This window comes from Salmo salar, chromosome ssa15 (assembly GCF_905237065.1).
Source record: "Salmo salar chromosome ssa15, Ssal_v3.1, whole genome shotgun sequence".
Taxonomy (NCBI): Eukaryota; Metazoa; Chordata; class Actinopteri; order Salmoniformes; family Salmonidae; genus Salmo; species Salmo salar.
The window spans coordinates 83541462-83568166 of NC_059456.1; the positions used below are offsets into that span (position 1 = coordinate 83541462).

The 26705-nt window shown below is 44.1% G+C and overlaps 1 protein-coding gene across 1 annotated transcript; it reads right to left on the bottom strand.

Moving 5' to 3' along the window:
- Positions 1 to 588: 588 nt before the first annotated feature.
- Positions 589 to 26705, bottom strand: LOC106572357 (uncharacterized). Its single transcript, XM_014146418.2, is given in 25 exon segments — positions 589 to 3114; positions 3213 to 3270; positions 3430 to 3677; positions 4045 to 4308; positions 4403 to 4519; positions 5146 to 5323; positions 5540 to 5710; positions 5893 to 6111; positions 6222 to 6311; positions 6428 to 6677; positions 6841 to 7784; positions 9091 to 9285; positions 9411 to 9533; positions 9624 to 9762; positions 9867 to 10018; positions 10118 to 10216; positions 10850 to 10966; positions 11098 to 11184; positions 12758 to 12851; positions 12948 to 13071; positions 13175 to 13351; positions 13440 to 14036; positions 14039 to 14948; positions 15161 to 15358; positions 26355 to 26705. Coding segments are annotated over 24 exon segments (5538 nt in total). The 5' UTR covers positions 26358 to 26705; the 3' UTR covers positions 589 to 3114; positions 3213 to 3228.

A 26705-nucleotide genomic window follows, 5' to 3' on the forward strand; every position in this document is an offset into this window, starting at 1 on the left:
TGTGAATTGAAGTATGCTCCCTCTAATTCTCTATCTCTATCTCTTTCTCTCTTATCTCGGAGAACCTGAGCCCTAGGACCATGCCTCAGGACTACTCAGGACTACCTCAGGACTACCTGACTCCTTGCTGTCCCCACTCCACCTGGTTGTTCTGCTGCTCCAGTTTCAACTGTTCTGCCTGCGGCTATGGAACCCTAACCTGTTCACCGGATGTGCTACCTTGTCCCGGACCTGCTGTTTTCGACTCTCTCTCTACCTCACCTGCTGACATTTACTCCTGAGGTGCTGATCTGTTGCACCCTCTACAACCACTGTGATTATTATTATTTGACCCTGTTGGTCATCTATGAACGTTTGAACATCTTGGCCATGTACTGTTATAATCTCCACCCGGCACAGCCAGAAGAGGACTGGCCACCCCTCAGAGCCTGGTTCCTCTCTAGGTTTCTTCCTAGGTTCCTGCCTTTCTAGGGAGTTTTTCCTAGCCACCGTGCTTCTACATCTGCATTGCTTGCTGTTTGGGGTTTTAGGCTGGGTTTCTGTATAGCACTTTGTAACAACATATTGTGATTTACTGGCACACCAGGGTTAAAAATAATGAGATTTACTGGCACACCATGGATTGAACAGCAGTACAAACTCCCACAGTTTGACTTTCTGGCCCTGGTCCAAAGTCAAGAAGTACAGTCCAATGGGGACATCAGGAGGGGAGGACACAGCCACTGAGATGACATTCCCAGAAGGAGTAGTAGCGAATGCACTCCAGCCTGTCTTTGAGGCAGAGTCAGTCAGGCTGAAGGTAGCCTTGGTGCCTGACTCCTCTCTCGGCAACAGCCCTGTAGAAAGATACACAGGACAGATGTGTTCAGGACATATCAGTGGACCGTATGCAGAAAGGAGACACCTAAAAGTACATACCTGTAAACTCATATATCTACAGTCTTGCTGTCTAAATACTGAATGTTCAAGCAAGGATTCCCCGACTAATGAGGTCTTTATATTGTGTCCACAGTACTGTACTTGTTTCTGCTATGAACCTGAAGGTGCTGACGCCTGCTTGGAACTAACTCCCAGATTTTAGGTGCAAAGTGATGGTGAATGGCAGGCCTCTTCTCACTATCAGTCGGTCAAACCCATTCTGTTCGGTGTGGTGAGTAGTCATGTTGATTTTACTCTCGAAAATGCATTGTTCTATATCCAAGACTGTGAAAGAAGCCAAATAAAAAAACATTACAATCTTATGAAGACCATTTTCTTAAGTAGTAGTGTACATTAGGGACATCTTCCTAATATAGAGTTGCACCCCCCCATTCTTGATACACACGGGGAACTGTTGAGCATGAAAAACCCAGCAGCGTTGCAGTTCTTGACACACTCAAACCGGTGCGCCTGGCACCTACTACCATACCTCGTTCAAAGGCACTTCAATCTTTCGTCTTCCCCATTCACCCTCTGAACGGCACACATACACAATCCATGTTTCAATTGGCTCAAGGATTAAAATCCTTCTTTAACCTGTCTCCTCCCCTTCATCTACACTGATTTGAAGTGGATTAATCACGTGACATCAGCAACAACTTCCAAAATGTGAAGCTTATTTTCTGCTGATGGTATTTCATTGCAAAATAAGTCATCAATTGTTTAACAACCTATCAACCAACCTGTCAACCTTGGAGTGTTTCCACCAGTAAACACCAGACATTTTTTGTGTAGAACTATAGTACATTTTTATCTACTGTAAGTATAAGGGCACAAGGCGAGACCCATATGCAGACACAGGAGGCAGATGGTTGAGCTCCGATATTTATTATAACACAAGTGGTAGGCAAAAGGCAGGTCGGGTACAGGCGAGAGTCCATAAACCAGGTCAGAGTCCAAACAGTACAGGGCATTAGACAGTCTCGAGGTCAGGGCAGGAAGAATGGTCAAGACAGCCCTATTGACATATTAAAAAGATAGGCTGTGATTCAGTCAGATCAAGAGTTAACCCGCGTTGGCCGTAACTGCCGTGTGAGTTGACAAATTGGAGAGTGGCTGCTCGTGTGTTCAAAACGGCGATAGAAAGTGTAGGCTCTATCGATGATAGAAGTAATGACAGGCTAATGCATGTTTTCATGTTCATTTGGATGGGGGTATTTATAGCCTAGAACAGGGATGGGCAACTTTGATGGGAGTGGGGGCCACAAAAATCTGAACTCATCGCCAAAACAACCGCTATGCGGATGTTGTTTACCGCAGTTCTTATAGAACCTAGTCCTAAGCAAAATTGCTCATTCAGTTTTCACAGAAAAGAAAGATCTCAATAATGTACATGGTTTGTAATGAAAATTGTAAAATAACATGTTGACTATTAGAACAACTGAACTGGAGAAGTCAGAAGACACTGGTTTCTGATGAGTTGAGAATGCCAGATGAACCCCTTAAATTAATCAGGACTGGCCACCCCATATTCAAATATCAATAGTTGATCCCTAATTGATCTATAAATCTGGGCAGGAAATCATGTCAGAGTGCCACTGACAAGTTGTCCTGAGCCCGCAGAGAATACTGATGGGAACGAGTGTTTCTATAGTCAGTTGTTTGAATTTGACATGTGTACCGGTACATTATAAACCGTGTTAAATGTGTGTAATTTGAAGAAAACAATATGAACCCATATTTGACATTTCATGGGAATATGAGGTCATCAAGAGATTCAACATGACATTGTGAGAATGATGTGTACATTTCAAAGATATCCCTTGTAAAAGTTAACATTTGAAATACTACTAGTATTACAAAGACAAAAAAGTCTGTTCTATGAACCAATGACAGAAAAACAATAGCCATTCAGTTAAAGCAGTAGCTGATCAAGAAGTGGTTGCTTAAGTAGTGTTATTAGATAAATGGACACCATAAGCACTTTAAAAACTGACCACAGTCCATCATGTGTTCCTTTTCATGATATTTCAGCTAGAATATTCCAGATACATTAGTTCTTCAAAGACAAAAAGTCACTTTCTCTTCAGTGCTTGTCAACTAGTGGTCCATTCAGTCTGTTATCATAGTTTTTAATTGACTGTCAGCCTGATTGCTCTCCATCATCACTGCTCAGAGATCCACAGGATGAACCATCTAGAAAGAAATCAATCCCATAATATGTTAAACAACTACATTGCACATGTATGCACTTTGTATGGTAATAAAAAGTACTGTATTTGGTCTCAACTCACCCGTTAAATCCACTGGTTAAACTTCTGTTGATTTTCCTATAGCAACCATTTCTTTGCCCTGTGAAGAAATTATTGTCTGTCAGTTTTCTTTGATCTTTATAGAGATTAAATATACAAAATGTAACTAAAATTATCCATGTGAAAATGTAAAGTGCAATTATTATGAAGGTTTACTATTAGGTCCAATTACTGGCATGATCACATCATTTCACCACACCTTTTGCAGGCTCTGAGGAGCAGCCAGCACTGGTGGTTTGGGAGCAATGGAGGGCTTCTTCCTGATCGTAGCAGGAGAACTGTTCTTCCTGAGATTGGGTGCTGCTGTTCTCTGGGTGACACGGGATTGGGAGCTCTGGGACGTGACAGATGACGAGTCCTCCACCTCTCCACCAATGGCAGAGAGGCAGCTGCGCTCCGAGCTGCTGAACACACTGCCACTCTCACCTGACGACTCCATGCTGTCCACTGGAATAAACAGAAAGGTAAGTAGATATGGCATCACCCACGTTTAGTCACATGCTTGCACATATCAAGTGTCATGTTCTGTATGTCTGTTTGTGTTAGTCTGCAGTCATGCACCATGCATAGGGCCCTGTGTTTTGGTTAATCATGTCACATTACCTGGATTTTAACCTTTAATTTAAAGATTTTTCATCAAACTGTCCCCTTTTCTTTTTATGTCAGATGGTCCAGCATCATCCTCAGACAATTGCTTACAGTTTTTGGTCTAATTATCATTTCTAGAAAAGACTTAAAACAAAGGTTAAAATTCAGGTAATTTGGCACGATTAGCCAAAACACAGGGCCCTAATGTAAGAACAAGAAAACTCACTGAGAAGATGAAGGTTTTGTTTCTGGTGATTCTGATGGTTATTGAGGTCATCTTCAGTCACCGTCACAGTCTCCGGGGAGGAATAGACAATGTGATTGGTTTCCCCACCTTGTATCTGGTTACCAGGGTAACCTACAGGAGGTAAAGAACCTCGTCCAGAGGAGGAAGATGAGTTGCTGCAGGAGGTAGAGGCACCACTGCCTGAACCAATGGAGTTGGGCCGGAGACATTCAAGATCTGTTTGTGGAAAAGACGGCACAGGAGCTGACAAAGCAAAGAGACAATTCAGTCAGTGAGTACACATTTGTGTTGTCAGTTCATGGGTATGGGACTTGGGACTTGGCTGTGGACTTGTTACCTCTTCCTAGCAGGACACAGTTGGCGGCCCTGTCACAGATGGCTGCCTCGTTAGGCTGTATATCCATGAAAGGTTTCCTCCCCGTGCCCATGAACACTCTCTCCTGTATCCTCAGCTCTACAACACACCAAACGCAACACCTGTCTTCATGCTCAAACATACTCAACCAAAACATCAATTGGATATATTTAGTGTCTGATATGGCATTTGCACCCCCACAGGGGTTCCCAAACTTTTTCACTCAGGCTCCCATTCCAGCATTAGGGAACATCCCCAACGTGGCACCACGTCTATTTCTATGGGCACAAGCACTGTTCATGACACATTGTTCACACCCCTGTTGTTGGCGGAGAGACAAATGTGTAGGTTTAAAGCTTATTTCCTGCAATTCTACACATTTGTCATGGTGTGCAGAGAAAATAGTTTTAAAGCAAATTTTCTTGCACTTCTATACATTTTGCCATGCCTAATGTTCATTCGTGTGATATTTGAGTGACTCAAACATTACAAGAAAATCTATGGGCTAAAAAACCTAGCTAAAGAACATTAGCTGACATGGGCTAGTTGATCTGGACATTTATAACAAGTATTAAATATCTCTAAGGTATGCAATGACCGACATGACAAGAGGAACTGATGATGCACTACCCAATTTAGAAATAGCAACTTGTGATTCTACTATTACAACTTTCAAGATTAAGTTGAAAGCCAGACTGAGTTCCCCCCCCAAAATGAGGATTCACCTCTGCTGTAGGCAGCTTGTTCCCAGAGGATCTGCTCCAGGTCTCTGGTCCAGGCCCTTTTCACCTCCGCCCTGTCAGCCTTCAGAGTGTACGTGTCCTGGAACTTCCTCCTCCGGAACCAGATCTCAAAACAGAAACCACTCTCTCCAGAGTTATGGGTCATCCCGATATCAGATGTCTAGACAGAAACAGAAGTGAAAGAAAGACTAAATAAAGTATGCTTGCTGATACCAATGTCAACATAAGGGCTAGATGATTTGGTCTTTGTATAGCAAACATAAAGGGCGTTAAGATAGCATTATTGTTGTTGAACAATAATTACAATACTCAAAATGCATTCTGTAAATTGGGTCTTATGTTCGTTTTTTTATTTTTAATAATATTGTATACACACCTTGAAAGACTGTTTGTAGATGTACACATCATTGCCCACATTGGTCTTCTTGGTCTTGCTGAAGAGGATGAGATCCTGGAAGAGGAAAATACGGCGGGAGCATTTCTTCTTTCTGAAGAACACGATGAACTCATCCTGGCGAATCAGCTGGCCCTGCTCCTTCAGATTCACCTGGTGGCGGAGGGAGAAGTGGAGAAAAATACATCCATGTTTATTCCTGAAAATCCTTGATACTGTTCATACAATAATGGGTGATAATTTCCCACTTATATGTCCACATTTACCCCCCATTTGGACAGCTGTTCATAAGTGATACATTTTGGAGGTTGTGATGATTTGGATGGTAAACGTACGTCACAGTCCTGGATTGCGTCCATGGTGAGGAGGTCGTTGCCATGACGCATCTGGAAGCGGACCACGTCGGCTGCAGCCTGGAGCTCTTCCCTGTCTCTCTGAGGCCCACACATCCCCAGCATGTCCTGCAGAAGCAGGCTGTACTTACTGATCCTCTGGATGGGCTTCAGCAGGTAGGAGGACAGGTCCATGTGATCCCCCAGCTCCTGCTGCTTCCTCTGGGGTGGGAGGAGAGGAGACAGAGGATTGGTCGCAGTAGGGATGGAGAAAGCATTGATAGGAATTGAGCATTGATCTTTGACATTGAGCATTGATGGGAGTACCTCACCTTGAAGATGTCAGGGCGATGGTGAAGGATTAAGGCATCTGATTGAGGCTTGTTCTTGCTGTAGAGAGCATAGAGGCCTAAACTGTCTCTCTACATATAGGGGGAAGAGTTTACAGTCACAACAGGAATATTACATGTATTCAACTTCTGTAGCAAATTCAGCTAAACAACAGAGTTATAGGACTCAAGCTTAACATGTAACTCACGTGTCTCAGGAAGCAGCGAGCCACTTGTAAAGGCTCTGTCTGACAGGCATCCAGCTCTCTGAGGAAGAAATGGCCGTGGAAGTCATACAGCTTCTCCAGGTTCCCAAAGATGACTCCACGTTTGCCCCGCAGGTCTTGTGGCACGTCAGGCCTCTCCAGCAGGGGGAGGTAATGAGTCAGGATGTAACCCAGGGAGCGCACATACTCCCTCTCTGTTAACAGTAGCTCCGCCATGATTCGCTGCAGCTTCCTACAGATAAAGTTACATCAACAACACAGCCAAACACACATTTTCAGTCCTCTGGAAATAACAGAAAATGAATCATTGAAATGTACCTTTGTCAAGATAATAAAAAAAATAAAAACACATTGAGTCAAACTAAGGTGAAGGTCTTGCTCCATTAGGAACTCACATAACATTGCCAGCCTTCTCCTCTGAACTTGCCAATGATGTTGTTCCCTCACACCTCCTCACTGATGGGCTAGTATTTCTTGAAGAGGTCCTCTCTGCCCCCTCTCGGACACTACAGGATTCCTCTGAGCAGAAGCTGCCATGCCGTGAGATCTGGAACTTCTGAGCGGCCTGCAGGAGCCGACAGGAAGGTTGTCCGTGGGAGCAGGAAGGTGTCTGGACGCGAGTCTCAGACTGACTGGACGTGGCGGTCGCACACGAGTCCTCGCTCATGGACCGGCCCAGGCCCCCGCGTTGCCACGGGAACCACTCACAGCCCACAGTGTGAGAGTCGGCAAGGGTGGCGGCCTCTCTGCTCCTCCCTTGGCAGGCCTCTCTCCCACTGGGCTCTCTCTCCGCTCTCCTAATGGATCTGATATGGGGAGAGGCCGGCATGGTGGTGGTCTTTGATGGTTTACAAGGTCTGTTATTCTCAGGCTTGAAGTTTATATTACAGCAGGTCACAGAGTTGTTCCTGCTCTCCAAGGTCCCGTGATACCTTCCCATCATAGAGCCTGATGGGGGATTGTACCAGTGTGGTGGACCAGGTCTGGGCAGTACCAGAGCTCCATCATGATGAGTCACTGTATGAACCAAGGCCTCACCCTCATCAGCTCTAAGTTGTTCATGCCAGGGGCCTGTGTTCCGGAAGGCCCTCTCCACATCCTGCAGTCTCTCCTCTAGCTGCTGCCTGACCTCCTGACACTTTAGCCAGGCTACGTTCCACACCCGCATGCCCCTGGAGCCCCTCAAAGCACACGCCTGGGCCTTCACCTCCTGGAAGAGATCTGGGGAGAACTGGACAAAGCTCTCCTGGTACATCTGGAGTGTAGAGACATCATCCGTCTCTGGGCGTCTGACAACCTGGTCCAGGTATTGTCTGCAGTCTTTGGCCAGCTCAGTAGCCTGGAAGAAAGGCAAAATACTTATCCAAATGGAGTGGCTGTGGATCTGACTTTTTTGGAACTTTCTTCCCGACAGCTAAAGGTACCGAAGTGTCTGCGCATGTGTGATTCTCTACTTTTCGCACAGTCTCTGCTCTACTCGTAGAGAACAGGCTACTCTGGTGGATGGTGCTTGTTTAAAGGGAACCTTTGTGATTTTGGCAATGAGCCCATTTATCTACTTCCCCAGAGTGAGATGAACTTGTGGATAACACGTTTTTGTCCCTGTGTCCAGCAATGAGCAATTGTACAAGAGACATAAAAATGGTATCCGTGAGTTCATTTGACTCTGGGGAAATAGACAAGGGGCCTCCAGTATTCCTTTAATAAAGTTAGACCAAAGCTGAATCAATGTCTGCAAGATCACATAATGATAGTATTCTACATACTCTATACCATCTACTGCATCTTGCCTATGCCGTTCGGCCATCACTCATTTATATATTTCATGTACATATTCGTATTCATTCCTTTACACTTGTGTGTATAAGGTAGTTGTGAAATTGTTAGGTTATATTACTTGTTAGAGATTACTGCATGGTTGGAACTAGAAGCACAAGCATCTTGCTACACTTACATTAATACCTGCTAACCATGTGTATGTGACCAATACATTTGATTTGATTTGATAATAGAACTGAATATAATAGCATAACGTTGCTACTGTAAGACAAACACACCACCTCATTTCTGATGAGATTTTAGAATAATTGAGATCAAATGGTAACATTTTTCTTTCATGTGGCCAAAACTCAACAGCGAGCTACACCAGGCCAAATATGTGCTTCGATTGAAACTAAACACATGCCTCGCTCACTGTACACAATTGAAAACAACAGTGTAGACTACATCAAAACTGTAGCCTGTAAGTCAAGAAGATCTAAATGCATACCCCCATGAAACTGATTGAGATCAAATGGTTGATATGTAGATGCTGCATGGCTGTAAAACGTAAAGAATTATCATTCACAATTAAGTGAGAACAAGGGAGGTTCTCTACGAGTAGAGCAGAGGAAGTAGAGAATCCCGCACATGCGTAGAAGCTACGGGACCTGTAGCTGAAAGGTCCAGAAAAGCCAGATCCGAAGCCTCAACCTATTCAAAAACCTTGAAAGAGACAACAGAGTTGACAGAAATTCAGTCTTCATCATTTTCCCCTATATCCCTACATGTCACCATCAGTATGGGTTTTATAACATGTTGTAGGTAAAATGTTTACTAAACAACGTGGAACAACAACCAATCCAGTATTCAGTATAGACACCAACCTGCTCACAGAAGTTGCACACAGTGACCATAGTCTCCAGCTCACTACAGCACCTCTCTGCCCGGGAGAGGAAGTCAGCCAGGCCAGATTTGAAGGTGCAGACCATGGTCCTGAACACCTCAGTCTCAGGGTATGGGGATGGGCCCTGGATCTTCTCTGCCTCCGTCACCAGGGCCATAGCCTTGTGCTTCTGCTCCTAATGGACAGGTACAGTAAACATCTGATTAAATTGAAACATGGACTTTCATGGGCACTTCCATTTCTGCATGAAACAGTGTCACCACTTTGCGTCATTGGGTGAGTGGAGATAGACTGACTTACATTGGCTTTAGTGAGGAATGCACTGAAACTACGGAGAGTCTGCTCCACTCTTTCTCTAGAGTCCTCCACGGATTCTGCCTCCAACAACCGCCGTTCCCCTTCTGCATCAAACCATTCCCTGATCTACAGAAAGGAGGGGGGTTACTAAATATCCTAAGTGTTTACCTAATGGATATAAAGTATGTATACTGTATGAGGAGCCTTTGAATGTACCTTAGAGAAGTGGCCCTCCATTTCTCTGAGTTGGAGCAGGTGTTCAAGGTGCTCCAGGGACATGTTGGATCTGTGCACCAGCACATGGGCCTGCTCCTCTACATGGTTGTACATGCAGGTCGCAGAATCCACTGCATCACTGCACAAAGCGGTCATAGGTCAAGGGAATAATACATTGATAAGCATCCTTTGAAGAAGGCTCACAATTATCCCGCTCATAATAAACAGTGACAGGTAGTATACCTGTAATCCTCACAGTGAGAGTATCTGAGGTCACTCTCCCTTCTCAGTCTGGCCAGCATGGCTCCTCCCTCCCTTTGCAAAGCTACCAACCGTCTGTCCTCCAGAACATCCTTCATCAGAGTTCTCTGTTCTAGAATACACCTCTGTACATCCTGCCACACAGGGAGAGAAGGGTTTGAGGATAATAAGAACCCCTAGTCCATTCCAACATTTTTTCAATAATACAGTGTCGTCAAGGTTAAATCCAATACCTGCACTGTGTCAATCTTACGGCCTTCCTCTAGTTTCCTGATGGCCGTTAGTAGCAAACCTGAGGCCTCTTGGAGATCTGACATAAAGGGATGAAGTTTCTGAAAGATAAATGTTCTGATCATCAGACGTCAAAGCAGAAAAACAAACAAGTTCTGTAGTGTCTGTTAAAAGGCCGTGGCATAATATCCAGTCGAAACGTGACTAAATGTTGTGCCAGTTTTGTTCGTTTTGGTGTTCGGCAAGTTTATTATTTTTTTGTTTTTGCTCTTCGCGCACACAATTTATTTTCTCAAGGCAAGTTGAAGTTTGGTAGCCAAAGTATACTTTAGTCAAATGTATAACCTATCAGCACCTTTGTCGATGATTGATCAACTGGTCATTTTTCAAGGGAAGGTCTCTAAGGGAGTATGCAATCACAGTCGTGCGCTAAAGCCTAGACGAGTTCTGCTATGAGCAAACAGAACCCAGTCTGCAGTTGCTTTTATGCTCTGACTGTCCTACCTGATGGAGCCAGTCCTAGTGGCTTTAGGACAGGGTGTCCTCTAGGGGCCTACCTGATGGAGCTGCAGCCAGTCCTAGTGCCTTTAGGACAGGGTGTCCTCTAGGGGCCTACCTGATGGAGCTGCAGCCAGTCCTATCGACTTTAGGACAGGGTGTCCTCTAGGGGCCTACCTGATGGAGCTGCATTCAGTCCTAGTGGCTTTAGGACATCGTGTCCTCTAGGGGCCTACCTGATGGAGCTGCAGCCAGTCAATGTGGTTGTAGGGAAGGGTGCCCTCTAGGCCTGAGGTCAGCTGGCTCCCCTCCACCAGCTTATGCAACCCCTTCAGTGAGGTCACCACAGCAATCTATTTATAGATAGAGAATGGCACAGTCAGTGACATCAGAGAGCAAGCCACCCAGAATGAATGCATTAACTGTTTCTGAAATTATAAGGCTGATGGAAATCATTAGAGGAAACCCTTGATTCAGATCTGACCTGTAGTCTAGGACATTTCTCTGTGCGATGGCAGCTCTCCTTCTCCCCTAGGATCAAGACACTGTGTATTGCATGGGGAATCTGCTCCTGTAACATAATCCAAATAGGAGACCTCACAGTAATAAATAGGTATGAGTAAATACAGTAGCCTATAACTGCAGGTAAAACTGAGCACAATCTGGGGAGTAAAGACAAGCATAAACAGAGGGAAAAGTCCAGAGTCCGGGTAGGACTAAAAAAAGAATTCCCTCGTTATGTCAAGATCACAACTTATTTATCTCATGATCACTACATAACAAAAGTTGTTTTGTCGAGATCACAAGAATTTTCTCATGATCACGACATAGCAAAATAGGAGTGAACGTATTGTGGATGTATTGATGACAGATTGACAGTATGGCTGAGGCAGCAGTGCCCATGGTGGATCAGCGCATACGTTTATATTGATTGCTATACTAAGGGATGGTACATTTCATGCTAACATCACACTTTCATTTGTGTTTGGCGCTCATTATCAGTGTATAAGTTAGAATGTTAGCAAGCTAAATGTCCCTTACCTTGTGTCAAGGGCTTGTGGGGGAGCTAAGCCCTCATGAGGCTTTTAACCCATGAACAATGTCTGACAGGCAAAGCCTGTTTGCCACCTCCAAGCAACAACACAGCTAACTTGGCTAGACTTGTGAGTGAATGAGTGACTGAGTACGAGCTAGCTAGTTAGCTAGGTAGTTGTGTTAGCTAGACTAGCTTGTTAACTATGCTGGTTGTTGGCTTGCATAACTGATACAGTATGTGTATAATTGTAAGGGACACTTAATGTTTTATGGATAATATTTACATTTTCAGAGTGGCTGTATCCATTCCTGACAGGCTGATCAGATTAAATTTCAGCTTTAGAGCTTGATCAGATTCAATAGCAGCCTTAGAGGCTGATAAATCAGGATTCAGCCTTGGAAGCTGTCGGCAAGGCACCATTATGATTGATCAGCCTCTGGGGCTACTATTGAATCTGATCAGCCTGCCAGGAATAGAGCTCACCCACTCTGGATTATATGCATCTGCCTATAAAGCACTTAGACAGTTAATCTGCCTGCAAGGAGCCTTAACTATAAAACAGCCTACAACACAGCATCCTGACTATTCAGCCTCAGAGGCTGAAATTGAATCTGATCAGCCTGTCAGGAATGGAGCTCACCCACAGTAAATATAAATATTATCCACAAAACAAGTGTCTCTTATAATTTTAAACATATCTGTTATACAAGCTAACAACCAGCATAGATAACATGCTAGCTTGCTAACAAGACTACCTAGCTAACTAGCTAGCTCACCAGACTAGCCAAGTTAGCTGTGTTGTTCCTTTCATGCGATTGGCTGTGGTCTTGGGGGCCGGCACTGAGCCTGGAAGACATGCCCCATGAGTGCATTGTGATCAATGCAGCAACAGGGCTCCTTGATGAAGTGGTTATTGTGCATCTGAACAAATGAATGGATGATGCGTGGTACTTTTCATTATCTTGTGATCTCGACATAACAACTGAGATAAATAAGTTGTGATCTCGACATCACAAGGGAATACTTCTTTAGATACCTGCTACCCTCTTGTGGTTATGTTGTGCAGTGATGATTCCAAAATGACAAGGACGATGCCAAGTCTTCTTACCTGAACCACCAACAAGGCCTTATTTAACTGTGGTGGAGGTGGAGTCTTCCGAGCATCAATAACTAGTGTCATTCCAAGTTCTCTTAGTTCTCGCCTAGAAATTATGAAGATGAAAACAATGAATTAAGAATACAATCCAATGGTTCAGGCTACATACGAGAGGGACCAGCCCAGGGGGTATCATACATACCTGATTACAGAGTGGAGGTAGAGCAGAAGTTTGCTGAGTTCCAGACTAGACACTAAAGGAGATCTCCATCCTTCCTTGTCTCCATGCACCTCAACCACCAACCGACCTGTCCTGTCTCTGCCACCTGAGTATGGGAGAGGGGAACATGAGGATCTGATACACTTTCCCTGGACAGATATCATACACCTCTGTCTCTGAGGCAAACCATGTAAGGGGGTTTTCCATACCAGTTAGGCATGCGACTCCCATCTGGAGATGGTGAGTGCTGGGTTCTGCTGAGGCTGGTAACTGGACCTTAGAACTGGGCACAGCATAGTGACCCAGGGGCTGCTGGGTAATTTCAAGTGGAGCGGTCTGGTGTCCGTTTGTAACGGGTATGGAGGGTTGGCCAGCCTGGGAGACATCTTTAGGAAGGAGGGATCATACAGAGGGATGTGATATATTTAATATACTACAGAATAACAACAACATGCCATGCTGTAGACCTCTTACCTTGGTTGGGCAGTCTCCGCCTGTTCATCTTTGGGGAAACCAGTCCAAAAGCTGTGGCGTTTTTACATTTCACTACATGTAAGCTGGGAATCATCTTTGTAGTGAAGTCAATGTCCCTCCTACTTTTTCTTCCTTGTATCACAACTTCACACTTCTCTGATATGTCCACAATAGTGGTCGACAGAGAGGAGGGACATCTCCCATCATCCTCTATGGTGTCATTCAGGCCTTGTAAAATTCCACTGGATTTGGTAGTCATTTCTGTAGACTCCCTAGTGGCACATAGGCCTTGCAAAACGCCACTGGATATAGTGTTACTTTCTACAGACTTCCAACAGGGAACCGTGCTAACAGGGGGAGTCTGGTCATGGTGACCTGGGTCTGGATAGTAGCACTGCTGGGAGGGACCAGGACATAATTCTTTACCCTCTGGTCCCAGCCTCCCCTCACATGGACTAGCCTCCTCCAGAACTGCCAGTGTATTCAGTCTATTGTCTTGCTCAAAGGTAACAGGGTTCTGCAGTGCTGTATGGTAAGACTCTCTGTACCGGCACTTGATCTCCTGTGCTTTGGACACCTGGCCTATTCTCCTCCTCATGCAAGGGGTGCAGGGGGGGGTCTTCGGGGAATCGGACGGTCCTGCCACAGTGTAACGGTTCCCTGAGGGGCCGGTGGGGGGGCTGGAGCCAAGGCCGGGGGCGGGGGCAGGGCTGGAGGCGGAGGAACACCAGGCCTGTTGAGGGTAACAGGCCTAAATATGGGTGCTCTGGGGTGTGTGTGACTGTGAGCCCCACTGAGGAGCAACGCTTCTTTCTGCTTAGTGAACTCCACCAAGTCTATGTATTCCCCCTCAACTTCAGAGGTGTTGTTGCTGCGGCTGTCCCATGTGTTGGGAGACACCCAGCCGATGGGCTTAGCCACAGGCCTATCCTGATCCACCTTAACCAGCCTGGAGCAGTTACTGTCCACCAGACACAGCGACACCGCAATGCCATGTTTAGCAGGAGAGATCCTAGTCTCCACAGAGTACCCAGAGGCAGGGGGAGGCAGCGCCAACGAGGGCCCTGGCCTTGCCACTTTCTCCTGTTGAGTAGCAGCAGGGTTAGGAGATGACAAGGCCATAGTTCTGGGTTTATCCACAAACTCAGGTAGAGCCACCTGTGCCCATGGCACCTTCACCATGCCCTGGTCTGTGGAGAGGATACAGTGGCTGAGAAGGGTGCCATGGCGGCCATGGTTGAGCTCCCCCAGCCAGTCCTCAGTGAAGATGCAGGGGTAGGAGGTCTCAGGGATGGGTGTCTCCTCTACCTCCCGACCCTGTCCCTCCTTCTCCCCCAGCAGGCTCCGGACCACAATGCGGGCGGACTGTTCAGAGAAGGGTGCCACCTGCAGGTAGAAGTCCCCTGGGCGCAGCAATAGGGGGTTGATGGAGGCAAGCTGGATCACCACCTTCTCATGCAGACACAGAGGCCAGCCCTCACAACGGAACACCACATCAGAGTACTGGGCCTGATGGGAAAAATGACAGACATGTCTTTATCATTTAATTTGTCTTTACACTTAGCATTACTTTGCAAGCTTTGTAATTGAGGTAACTTTGTATTTTATAGGTGGTCTGCATTTGAGCCTATACGCCTGTATATAATGTGTATGGTGAACTGTTATGTATTTTTTGTATAGCATCTGTGTTGATGTGTATAGGTCTGAGGCTGTTGACTCACACAGGCAGCCTGCTGAACACTCTCAAGGATGTGTTTGGCTGTAATGAGGAAGTCCAGCAGACACTTGAGTGCGTCTCCTTGGTAACGTTCCTCTATGACCTGGAAGAGCTGGCTCAGGACGGTGGGGGCTGTGGCCTCGAAGGGAGGGTAGAGGACTGAGAGGGTGTTCTGGATGGACCTGTCCAGAGACTCAGGGTTCTATTAACATAAGAGACAGGCCTGAGGTCAGCACAAACATAAGTTAAAATATTCAAATGTTTTTTTAGCCCAAGAAAAGATGGAGATAAAGATAAGATACAGACAGGAGTTGTTTTTCACATACATAGGCTGCGGTACATTTGTATCACATATCGAATTTTGAACATCTCAAAGCAGTTCTGCATCCCTTTAAAAAAAAGCTTAATTGACATCCATAAGGTCATAAAACACAAAAACACCATTGTCTGCTATCCTTTGTTCCTGGCATCCCTTAGTATGTTTCCAGTAAGACCTCAGACCTCAGACCTTTTTCCATCTTCCTTCATACAGAACAATCCATAACTGTTCACCAGAGACAGATGTTGACAAGGACAAAGTTGCTGTCGATGTCAGGGTGGCTACAGTATCACTTGAGATATTTGAGCAGCATAAGCAGCATATCGGCAGATACCAAGCATCCATAAACAGACTGGGGGTCTCTGCTAGAGGAGAGGCCTGGTTTATGGTTTCACATTCTCTCTGACCTCCTCCGCGGTGGCCCATCAACCACTTTTAGGCCCTGCTTAATTTAGCTTTGTGAAAGCTATGCGTCTGCTGTGGGAGGTAAATGTATATGTGAATGTTTCTTGTCTCAATGGAGAGTCTCTGTAGGAGGAAACATGGTTGTATGGTCCCTGGTGCAATGTGGTTACCATGCCTTGCCAAGCTACATAGACTGATTTCAATATAATTGCAGGGATATTATGACTGGCAAATGTTACTAGACACCAACCTCTTTATTGTTCAATTATATTTCAACAGATTGTGAATTAGAATACATTTACACAATAGAGTTATGAAGCCATTTTATCAACAATACATATTTTCCTCAATGGGAAAATATACTGCTCAAAAAAATAAAGGGAACACTTAAACAACACATCCTAGATCTGAATGAAAGAAACAATCTTATTAAATACTTTTTTCTTTACATAGTTGAATGTGCTGACAACAAAATCACACAAAAAAATCAATGGAAATACAATTTATCAACCCATGGAGGTCTGGATTTGGAGTCACACTCAAAATTAAAGTGGAAAACCACACTACAGGCTGATCCAACTTTGATGTAATGTCCTTAAAACAAGTCAAAATGAGGCTCAGTAGTGTGTGTGGCCTCCACGTGCCTGTATGACCTCCATACAACGCCTGGGCATGCTCCTGATGAGGTGGCGGATGGTCTCCTGAGGGATCTCCTCCCAGAACTGGACTAAAGCATCCGCCAACTCCTGGACAGTCTGTGGTGCAACGTGGCATTGGTGGATGGAGCGAGACATGATGTCCCAGATGTGCTCAATTGGATTCAGGTCTGGGGAACGGGCGGTCCATAGCATCAATGCCTTCCTCTTGCAGGAACTGCTGACACACTCCAGCCACATGAGGTCTAGCATTGTCTTGCATTAGGAGGAACCCAGGGCCAACCGCACCAGCATATGGTCTCACAAGGGGTCTGAGGATCTCATCTCGGTACCTAATGGCAGTCAGGCTACCTCTGGCGAGCACATGGAGGGCTGTGCGGCCCCCCAAAGAAATGCCACCCCACACCATGACTGACCCACCGCCAAACCGGTCATGCTGGAGGATGTTGCAGGCAGCAGAACGTTCTCCACGGCGTCTCCAGACTCTGTCACGTCTGTCACGTGCTCAGTGTGAACCTGCTTTCATCTGTGAAGAGCACAGGGCGCCAGTGGAGAATTTGCCAATCTTCGTGTTCTCTGGCAAATGCCAAACGTCCTGCACGGTGTTGGGCTGTAAGCACAACCCCCACCCGTGGACGTCGGGCCCTCATACCACCCTCATGGAGTCTGTTTCTGACCGTTTGAGCAGACACATGCACATTTGTGGCCTGCTGGAGGTCATTTTGCAGGGCTCTGGAAGTGCTTCTCCTGCTCCTCCTTGCACAAAGGCGGAGGTAGCTGTCCTGCTGCTGGGTTGTTGCCCTCCTATGGCCTCCTCCACGTCTCCTGATGTACTGGCCTGTCTCCTGGTAGCGCCTCCATGCTCTGGACACTACGCTGACAGATACAGCAAACCTTCTTGCTATAGCTCGCATTGATGTGCCATCCTGGATGAGCTGCACTACCTGAGCCACTTGTGTGGGTTGTAGACTCCGTCTCATGCTACCACTAGAGTGAAAGCACCGCCAGCATTCAAAAGTGACCAAAACATCAGCCAGGAAGCATAGGAACTGAGAAGTGGTCTGTGGTCCCCACCTGCAGAACCACTCTTTCATTGGGGGTGTCTTGCTAATTGCCTATAATTTCCACCTGTTGTCTATTCCATTTGCACAACAGCATGTGAAATGTATTGTCAATCAGTGTTGCTTCTTAAGTGGACAGTTTGATTTCACAGAAGTGTGATTGACTTGGAGTTACATTGTGTTGTTTAAGTGTTCCCTTTATTTTTTTGAGCAGTGTATGTTGCCTACTTGCTCATAGTGATGAGTTTGTTTTGAATGGAGAAATACCACTGTGATGATTCCACAGATGATTCCACAGAACTCAGTGCATCCCAGCTCTGGTGTGGAGATGGAGGGAGAGTCTAGGCATATCAGGTCGTGATCAAAATGATCCCTTTGGACCTTGTCTGGCTGACTAGCCTACTTCCTGTAAAGCTCTCAGTTATTACTCCATCTACTAGTCTATGTTGGACAGGAGAAAAACCTAACCTTTATCGTATGTTGTTATCAGACTGGCCGGTGTTGCCCAGAGTTCGTTCGCCAGGGGAGGCATCTCCTGCCTCTCCTCCCCCATCCGATAGCGGAGTCGAAGGAACACAGCAAGAGGAGCATGGCAATCAACGATGGTCGCATGTCACGAGCCGTGGAAGCCGAAGGCAGTGGCCTCCCGCAAAGCAGTATACACTCCCAACGAGAGGCCTGGAGCGGAAACAAACAACGAATAGTTTCACCGCCCTGGAGCCTGATCTTCCTGCACCTTGGTTGCTGGGGGTACCTGTGTCTGCGGTCGCAGTGCTTACTCCTACTCCTTCCCCTATGATTTCAAAGTCGACGTCGGCAACCTTCCGTCCCTGCTCTGGATCGAGCAAGGCTTCTCCATCTGTCGGAGTCCTGCACCAGGCGCCGGGAGCTACGGGCTCAAGTTATCCTGCCTCTTGCCCGTCCTTAAAGGTTTCTCAGAATCCTGTGAAGCATTGGAGTGAGCAGATTTCCTCGTCCTTCTTGCCAGCCCTGATTTTGGGCAGCTCCATGGTAAGGAATGTGACTGTTCCTGGTGCAAAAACAATGTCCTATCCTGGAGCTGGAGTAAATGACATTACTAAGCTGCTCCAGAATGTACTACGCCAGGACATGGACATTGATTCTATCATAGTCTATGTGGGTTTTAATGACATTATGAAGGGCAGCTCTGAACAGTTGAAACTGGATATCAAAGAGCTGATTGACTCTCTGCTAGACACTAATAAAATAGCCATCATATCTGGCCCTATACCCTCTCTGAAGTGTGGCATTGAACACTTTAGCAGGTTTCTTTCTCTTCACAACTGGCTACGTGATTATTGCAGCTCAATGGGTGTAACTTTTGTTGACAATTTTGATACCTTTTGGAAACAAAACACGTTTTATAAGGAGGATGGGATCCACCCAAATCATTTGGGTTCCTGGATCCTTTCAGAGCATTATAAGGCTGTGTTGAGACAATTACTTATCAATGACCCAAGCCCAGCTCAGTTAATCCCTACCATTGTGTCGCTGAGTCATCATAATGCTTTAGCAAATGTACATGTAACATAATTTATGTTCCTCTAACTGCCCTGCATGCCTCTGCTGATCCTACAGCTATTATATGCAGCAATCATGTGCCTATGAACCAGATTTATGCTGTTAGCACTGAGGCAGTGTGCCCTAGTAGGAAGTCCACTGTGTGCAGCTCACTTTGCACTAACATAAATAACATAACAATATCTACTTCTGCTATGCTTCCCAGTAAAGCAATGACAACAAACAAGCATCCCAGAAAAGTGCTCAAAATAGCCCACGCTAACATATGTAGCTTAAGAAACAAGGTTTATGAAATGAATCACTTGCTTGCAACCTGTGACATTCATACTCAAGAAAAAGCTTCACTGTAACCAGTGCCTGCAACCTGGTTCAGGTTATCAGTCAACCTACCAGGGTAGTTACAAACAGCACAGGAATGAAATCATCAACATGTATTGATTACATATTTACTAATGCTGCATAAATGTGTTTGAAAGCAGTATCCAGATCCATCGGATGAAGTGATCACAATATAGTAGCCATATCTAGGAAAACCAAAGTTCCAAAGCTGGTTCTAATATAGTGTATAAGAGCTCATACAATATGTTTTGTAGTGACTCCTATGTTGTTGATGTAAAGAATATTTGTTGGTCCATGGTGTGTAATGAGGAGCAAACAGATACTGTACTTGACACAATTATGAAATTGCTTATCCCAGTTACTAATAAGCATGCACCCATTAAGAAAATGACTATAAAAACTGTTAAATCCCTGTGGATGATGAGGAATTGAAAAATTGATTGGTTGAGAGGGATGAGGCAAAAGGAATGGCAAATAAGTCTGGCTGCACAACCGATTGGCAAACATACTGAGAAATCATGTGACTGAACTGAATAAAAATAAGAAGAAACTACACTATGAAACAAAGATAAATGTCAAAGAATGATAGTAAAAAGCTTTGGAGCACCTTCAATTACATTTTGGGAAAAAAGGCAAACTCCGCTTTATCATTAATTGAATCAGATGGCTCATTCATCACAAAACCGACTGATATTGATATAACTACTAATGATTTTTTCATTGGCAAGATTAGCAAACTTAGGCATGACATGCCAGCAACAAACGCTGACACTACATATCAAGTATATCTGACGAAATTATGAAAGACAAAAATTGTCATTTTGATTTCTGTAAAGTGAGTGTAGACGAGGTGAAAAAATGATTGTTGTCTATCAACAATGACAAGCCACCTGGGTCTGACAACTTGATTGGAAAATTACTGAGAATAATAGCGGACGATATTGCCACTCCTATTTGCCATTTTTTTCATTTAAGAAAGTGTGTGCCCTCGGGCCTGGAGGGAAGCAAAAATCATTCTGCTACCTAAGAATAGTAAAGCCCCCTTTACTGGCTCAAATAGCCGACCAATCAGCCTGTTACCAACCCTTAGTAAAGTTTTGTAAAAAATTATGTTTGACCAGATATAACTATTATACATGAAAAAAATTGACCACAGACTTTCAACACGCTTATAGGGAAGGACATTCAACAAGCACAGCACTTACACAAATTAGTGATGATTGGCTGAGAGAAATGGATGATAAAAAGATTGTGGGGGCTGTTTTGTTATACTTCAGTGTGGTTTTTGACATTATCGATCAGAGTCTGTAGCTGGAAAAAAGTATGTGTTATGGCTTTACACCCCCTGCTATATTGTGGATAAAAAGTTTGAGTAAAGCCAGTGTGTCTATGTAGGCGGATGATTAAACACCATACACGTCAGCTACTACAGCGACTGAAATGACTGCAACGCTTAACCTCTACAGGATCGGTGTCGTTCCCGCGGGACGGTTGAGCTAATGTAGGCTAATGGGATTAGCATGAGGTTGTAAATAACAACAACAAAAAATCCCAGGACACAGACATATCTGATATGGGCAGAAAGCTTAAATTCTAACTGCACTGTCCAATTTACAGTAGCTATTACAATGAAAGAATACCATGATATTGTTTGAGAAGAGCGCACAATTATGAACTTGAAAATGTATTAATAAACCAATTAAACACATTTGGGCAGTCTTCATACAACATTTTGAACAGATATGCAATTGTTCATTGGATCACTCTAAATCTTTGCCCATACACTGCTGCCATCTAGTGGCCAAAATCTACATTGCACCTGGGCTGGAATAATACATTATGGCCTTTCTCTTGCATTTCAAAGATGATGGTACAAAAAAATACAAAAACACACGTTTTTTTCTTTGTATTATCTTTTACCAGATCTAATGTGTTATATTCTCCTACATTAAGTTCACATTTCCACAAACTTCAAAGTGTTTCCTTTCAAATGGTATCAAGAATATGCATATCCTTGCTTCAGGTCCTGAGCTACAGGCAGTTAGATTTGGGTATGTCATTTTAGGCGAAAATGTAAAAAAAAGGGTCAGATCCTTAATTATTAATTATCAAAGAGCTGCAGTTAGTTTCAGAATGGGTGACAAGGAATAAGTAAGTCTTAAATATTAAAACAATTAAAAGCATTGTATTTGGGACAAATCATTCTCTAAACCCTAAACTTCAACTAAATCTTGTAATAGATCATGTGGAAATTGAGCAAGTTGAGGTGACTAAACTGCTTGGAGTAACCCTGGATTGTAAATTGTCATGGTCAAACCATAATGATACAACAGTAGTTAAGATGGGGAGAAGTAATAAAGCACAGCTCTACCTTCTTCACAGCACTATCAACAAGGCAGGTCCTACAGGCCCTAGTTTTGTCACACCTGGAATACTGTTCAGTTGTGTGGTCAGGTGCCACAAAAAGGGACTTAGGAAAGGTGGAGGAGGGATTGACTTCATTCAGTACTTGCATTTGTAAGAGGTATTGACATGTTGAAAGCACCAAGCTGTCTATTTAAACCACTAGCACACAGCTCGGACACCCATGCATACCCCACAAGACATGCCTCCAGAGGTCTCTTCACAGTCCCCAAGTCCAGAACAGAATATGGGAAGTGCACAGTACTACATAAAGCCATGATTACATGGAACTCTATTCCACATCAGGTAACTGATGCAAGCAGTAGAATCAGATAAAAAACGGACAAAAATACACCTCATGGAACAGCGGGGTCCGTGAAGCAACACAAACATAGACACAGACACATGCATACACACACATAACAACATACGCACTATACACACACGTACACCTGGATTCTGTGTTGCAAATATGTGGTAGTGGAGTAGGGACCTGAAAGCACACACTTAGTATGTTGTGAAATCTGTTATGAATGTATTGTAATGTTTTTAAAATTGTATAACTGGCTTCATTTTGCAGGACCCCAGGAAGAGTAGCTTCTTCACAGCACTATCACAGCACTACCATAATAAATACAAACCTCTGCAGTGCACCCAGTAACCAAATCTGCATTCTGGCTACTCAATTTGTACACTTTTATGTAACAAGAGACTAGCCCTCCCCTAAACCCTCTCCTAAATCTCAGGACCATTTCTGCAAATAACATGGACAGTCCCTCTTGATATCTCCAAAGACAACAACCATCTCGCATGACTGGGTCACCACAGTTCAGATCGTTCCCCAGTAAAGTGTAGAGGAGGTAGGACATCACACTGGACTGGGGTACCCTGTATCCAGTGGTGGGCTCATAAGTATTTAGAATTCAGAATGTTGTGGAGATACAGTACATGTGGGATTTTCATTTTATAAATATTTGGATCATTGTCTTGGAAAGCTGTGTTCCTCCTGAAGGTGATAGAAACACCTGCTTCGGGGTCCAGAGAGTTTCTATGAAAGATGTGTTATGTTCTTCATAGTCTGAACATTGTTTCCACGTCATTTCAACCCAAAAATTCTATGTGATGACGTTGAATTAACACGGAAAACTGATTGGATTTGCAGAAAGTCATAAGTGTAAGGGAATTTTTGTCTTTTTTTCACCCAACTTTTAACCTAAATCCAATGACAGGGAGACATTTTTGGTTGATTTCACGTTGAATTCACGTTAGTTCACAACTCAACCAAGTGTAAATCAAAACTAGACGTTAAACTGACATCTGTGCCAAGTGGGATGTGATGCAGGGTGGGGCTTGATGTTGGGTCAATAGAAAATCCTATCCTGGGCTGACCCATTGGAACATGTCACTGACCTGAAAACACTTTTCCAGCACCTGTAGGGGGTTCTGAATAAAGCCCTTGTGTTATGTCATACTATGGTTGAATGCTTCTTGATCTCCGCACATAAGTAACCTGCCCTGCAGTGCAATTTTACCAAGGCATGATAACAAGCTCTAAGAAAAGTATGACAGGTCACTGCTGGTTTGAAATTAAAAAAGATGAGCGCATCCAAGGGTTTGTAATGTGGGAAAGTGGCATTAGTAGGACTAGCAGGGTCATGACTCACGGTTACTGTTATGTCTGAGCAACAAGAGAGCACCCTGTGGGTGTAAACAGCAAGCCTGCCTAACGGTCTACTGCTGAGTGCTGACGTTCTGCTGAAGAAACACTGGGGACTAAATAAATACACATCCCTCACACTCAGTCACTAAAATAAATGTCTTGTCTCAGATTGCAGTTTATTGCATTAGGATATCCCAGTGTGGGTAGAGTACATTCTGATATTTAACATTTCTCTTCACTTACCAGCTTACCCAAACAACTCCTTCTAAGCCGGTGGCGGACTTTGAAGTATCTTCAAGTATTTCAGTATGAATTATCTTGTATACATAATGTCTGGGAGAAATACTATGTGTAATAGCGAGCCCATGGATGTTGTAATTTAGCAGAGCATCTGAGCCATTTCTGACACCAATATAACTTCAAATAGGCAAAAGCTACATTTCCTGTGTCGTCTGTTTTTTAAAACGTTCAACAAATCAGGTGCGGATTCTCCCAGACCAGACCAACTAACTTTGTGATGTCTGAGCGACAGCTCTCTAATGGTCATCAGGAGATATCACCGTCCTGTCTGCCACCCCCAGGATGACCATCCAAATACCACACATCCTTCTCAGTGATTCTCTAGGGCAGACAGGCACAAACACACAAAATGAATGGTGAACTGGAATGGCAGCTTGACCAATAGAGGGTTGCTATAGCATCCGTCCCTGTGTATCTCTGATATCATACATTCTGGTACATTATTCACGTTTCTATTCAACATTTTAGTAGGTGGGTTAGTTCTGTGTGACTGCTTTTGAATCAAATTATAGCCTGCTGTGGCAACCACTAAGCAACCAACACATACTGGCTTTTTAGGAATGCTTCAAACTGGAGATGAGGACAAAAGTGTGTATTGTTTAGCTGGGATGAGCTGCCTGTCAATAACCAACCAAGATGCTATAAATCTGTTCAGTTGAGAAGCTGAGAAGCACCTACCATGTATCCAAAGGATAAGACCTTAACATAAAGCCACGGTGCTTGTATTTAGAAGGAACCTCTTTCAATACAATATGGGAGTGAATAAGTAAGAAAAGTACACCGCTGTTCATTTTACGTGTTGGTGATGTGCTTTAGTCTTATGTGCTTTAGTCTTATGTGCTTTAGTCTTATGGCAAATAATGCAATCTAACACAGTATGTAACAAGTTTTCTTTGTAAGCTCAATCATCTGTGCTGTTTGGGTTTTGTGCCCAGATTTCGACTAATTAAATGTACTGGCGTGCCGTGACATTCATATCTGTAATCTAAATAAATCAATATTGCTGTAACATTGTTTTAATTTACGGGCCAGTTAACAGAATGATCTCATTGCATAATTTGAAACAAAACTCAGCCCAACTGCACGAAAGACACACTGCCGAATCATTAGACACTTCATCAGGAGCTGTCTAGGTTTAGTGTCTTTTGGGTTCCATAAATGGTTACCCTGAGGAAGGCAGACTGACTGCTGCACGTTTACACACTATTTCAACTCTCCAGGTAAATTGGCTCTTGAAAACTCTGCTTGTCCCCATAATAATGGAACTAGCTATATTATTAAATAGAGGGTAGAATTTAAAGATAACTTCTCCTTGATAATACCGGAACAAAGTCATGCTACATGTTACCTGAAGTAAATGGGCCAGGGGCACACAACATGCTGAGGGCAAATATCTTGCATTACACAACAGAATTTACAGACATGCATTCAATTACATAGCAGTAGATTTCCTCAACATCTTAGTTAACCACCTCAGGGTAGAACGTGCTAACGCCCTCCATGAGAACACACCAAATGACATGAGAGAAAATAAACACATGCCTAATCTCGTGGCTCTACTGTAAACCATCACTTAGCCACTAAAAAAGCAGATGTTATATTCAGTTTGCTTTGCAAATGTGGCCTTTCTTGTGTGCAAATGCTAAATATTGATGCCTTAAGCAGCAGAATGGCTTGAAGTTGGTGGCAAAGCAGTAGTCTAGCAGTAGTAGTGATCTTAAAAACACTTCATTATATTAAAAGTGGGGGATCAGTTGCACATGGTCCTACCTGTAATTAAGTCACAGCTGAACATAGTGTTATTCAAACTGCCCGGTTTCCCTCCCTCCCATGATCACAGATATAACAAGTACACAGAGAGCCTTAACTTAAAGCCTGCATTTTATGACGTTCCATGAGTGACCTCAATGTTTGAGAGCTTACTGAGGTAACCAGGCAAGACAGTACATCATTTTTACTGCTGAAGAAAGAACTCTTGTTTTCATGTGGTGATTCAATGGAAACATACTGGTATGATGGTCACTTCAGTTCCTAAGCCTACCTCTCCAATGTACTCTCATCCAGAGCTATAAAGAATATAAACATATAGCCATCCCCTCTCCAGAGTCTGAGTAGCACTTGAAACAGCAAAACATTAATTCAGTAATTTTTCCGCAAAGGGATCCTTTGTGTAATTCTATGTACTAGACTCATGCCTTGCTTTTACAAGGGGAGATGCAGGGTAACCAATACAGTGAGTGTTTTGTGAAATCACTGGGAATGCACAGTAATTTAAAACCCTCACCTTGAGTCAAAACATTTTGCTGTGTAGCTAGCTATGTTAAGTGGGAGCACAGGGGCATGAAACCCTACACATGTGTTTGTAATGACAGAGATTATAGGGCCAATTTAGACATTTGAAGTATGTAAATGTAAAATATTTAAAAACATGATGGACAATGATGAAAATCATATCAGAACAGCAAATACTGACAATAAACACAAATGAAATGGAATGACAACAATTACATTACCATGTTTCCTACAGTGTGTTGGTTATCCAGTTAAGCAGGGACAACTGTGAGTACGGAGTCCAGTCAGGAGAATAATCATTAGACAGACGGGTCTCACAAGTTGACAAACTGATCACAGTATTTGCCATTCTATCCACATTGACTCTCATTGCTTAGTGAGGAGGTCAGGACTTTAAGCAACAGGAAGACTCAAATAAATAAACATCTTAGAGCTCCTGGGTGATCTTCTGCTGCTGCTAATAGCTCTCCCTGGTGCTATGTTTGTCTGCCCACAGTTTGAGAGGAGGCAGCATGACCGATGCAGCGTATGAGAAAAAGCATGCAGGAGTAAGGGAGGGAGAGAGAGAGAGA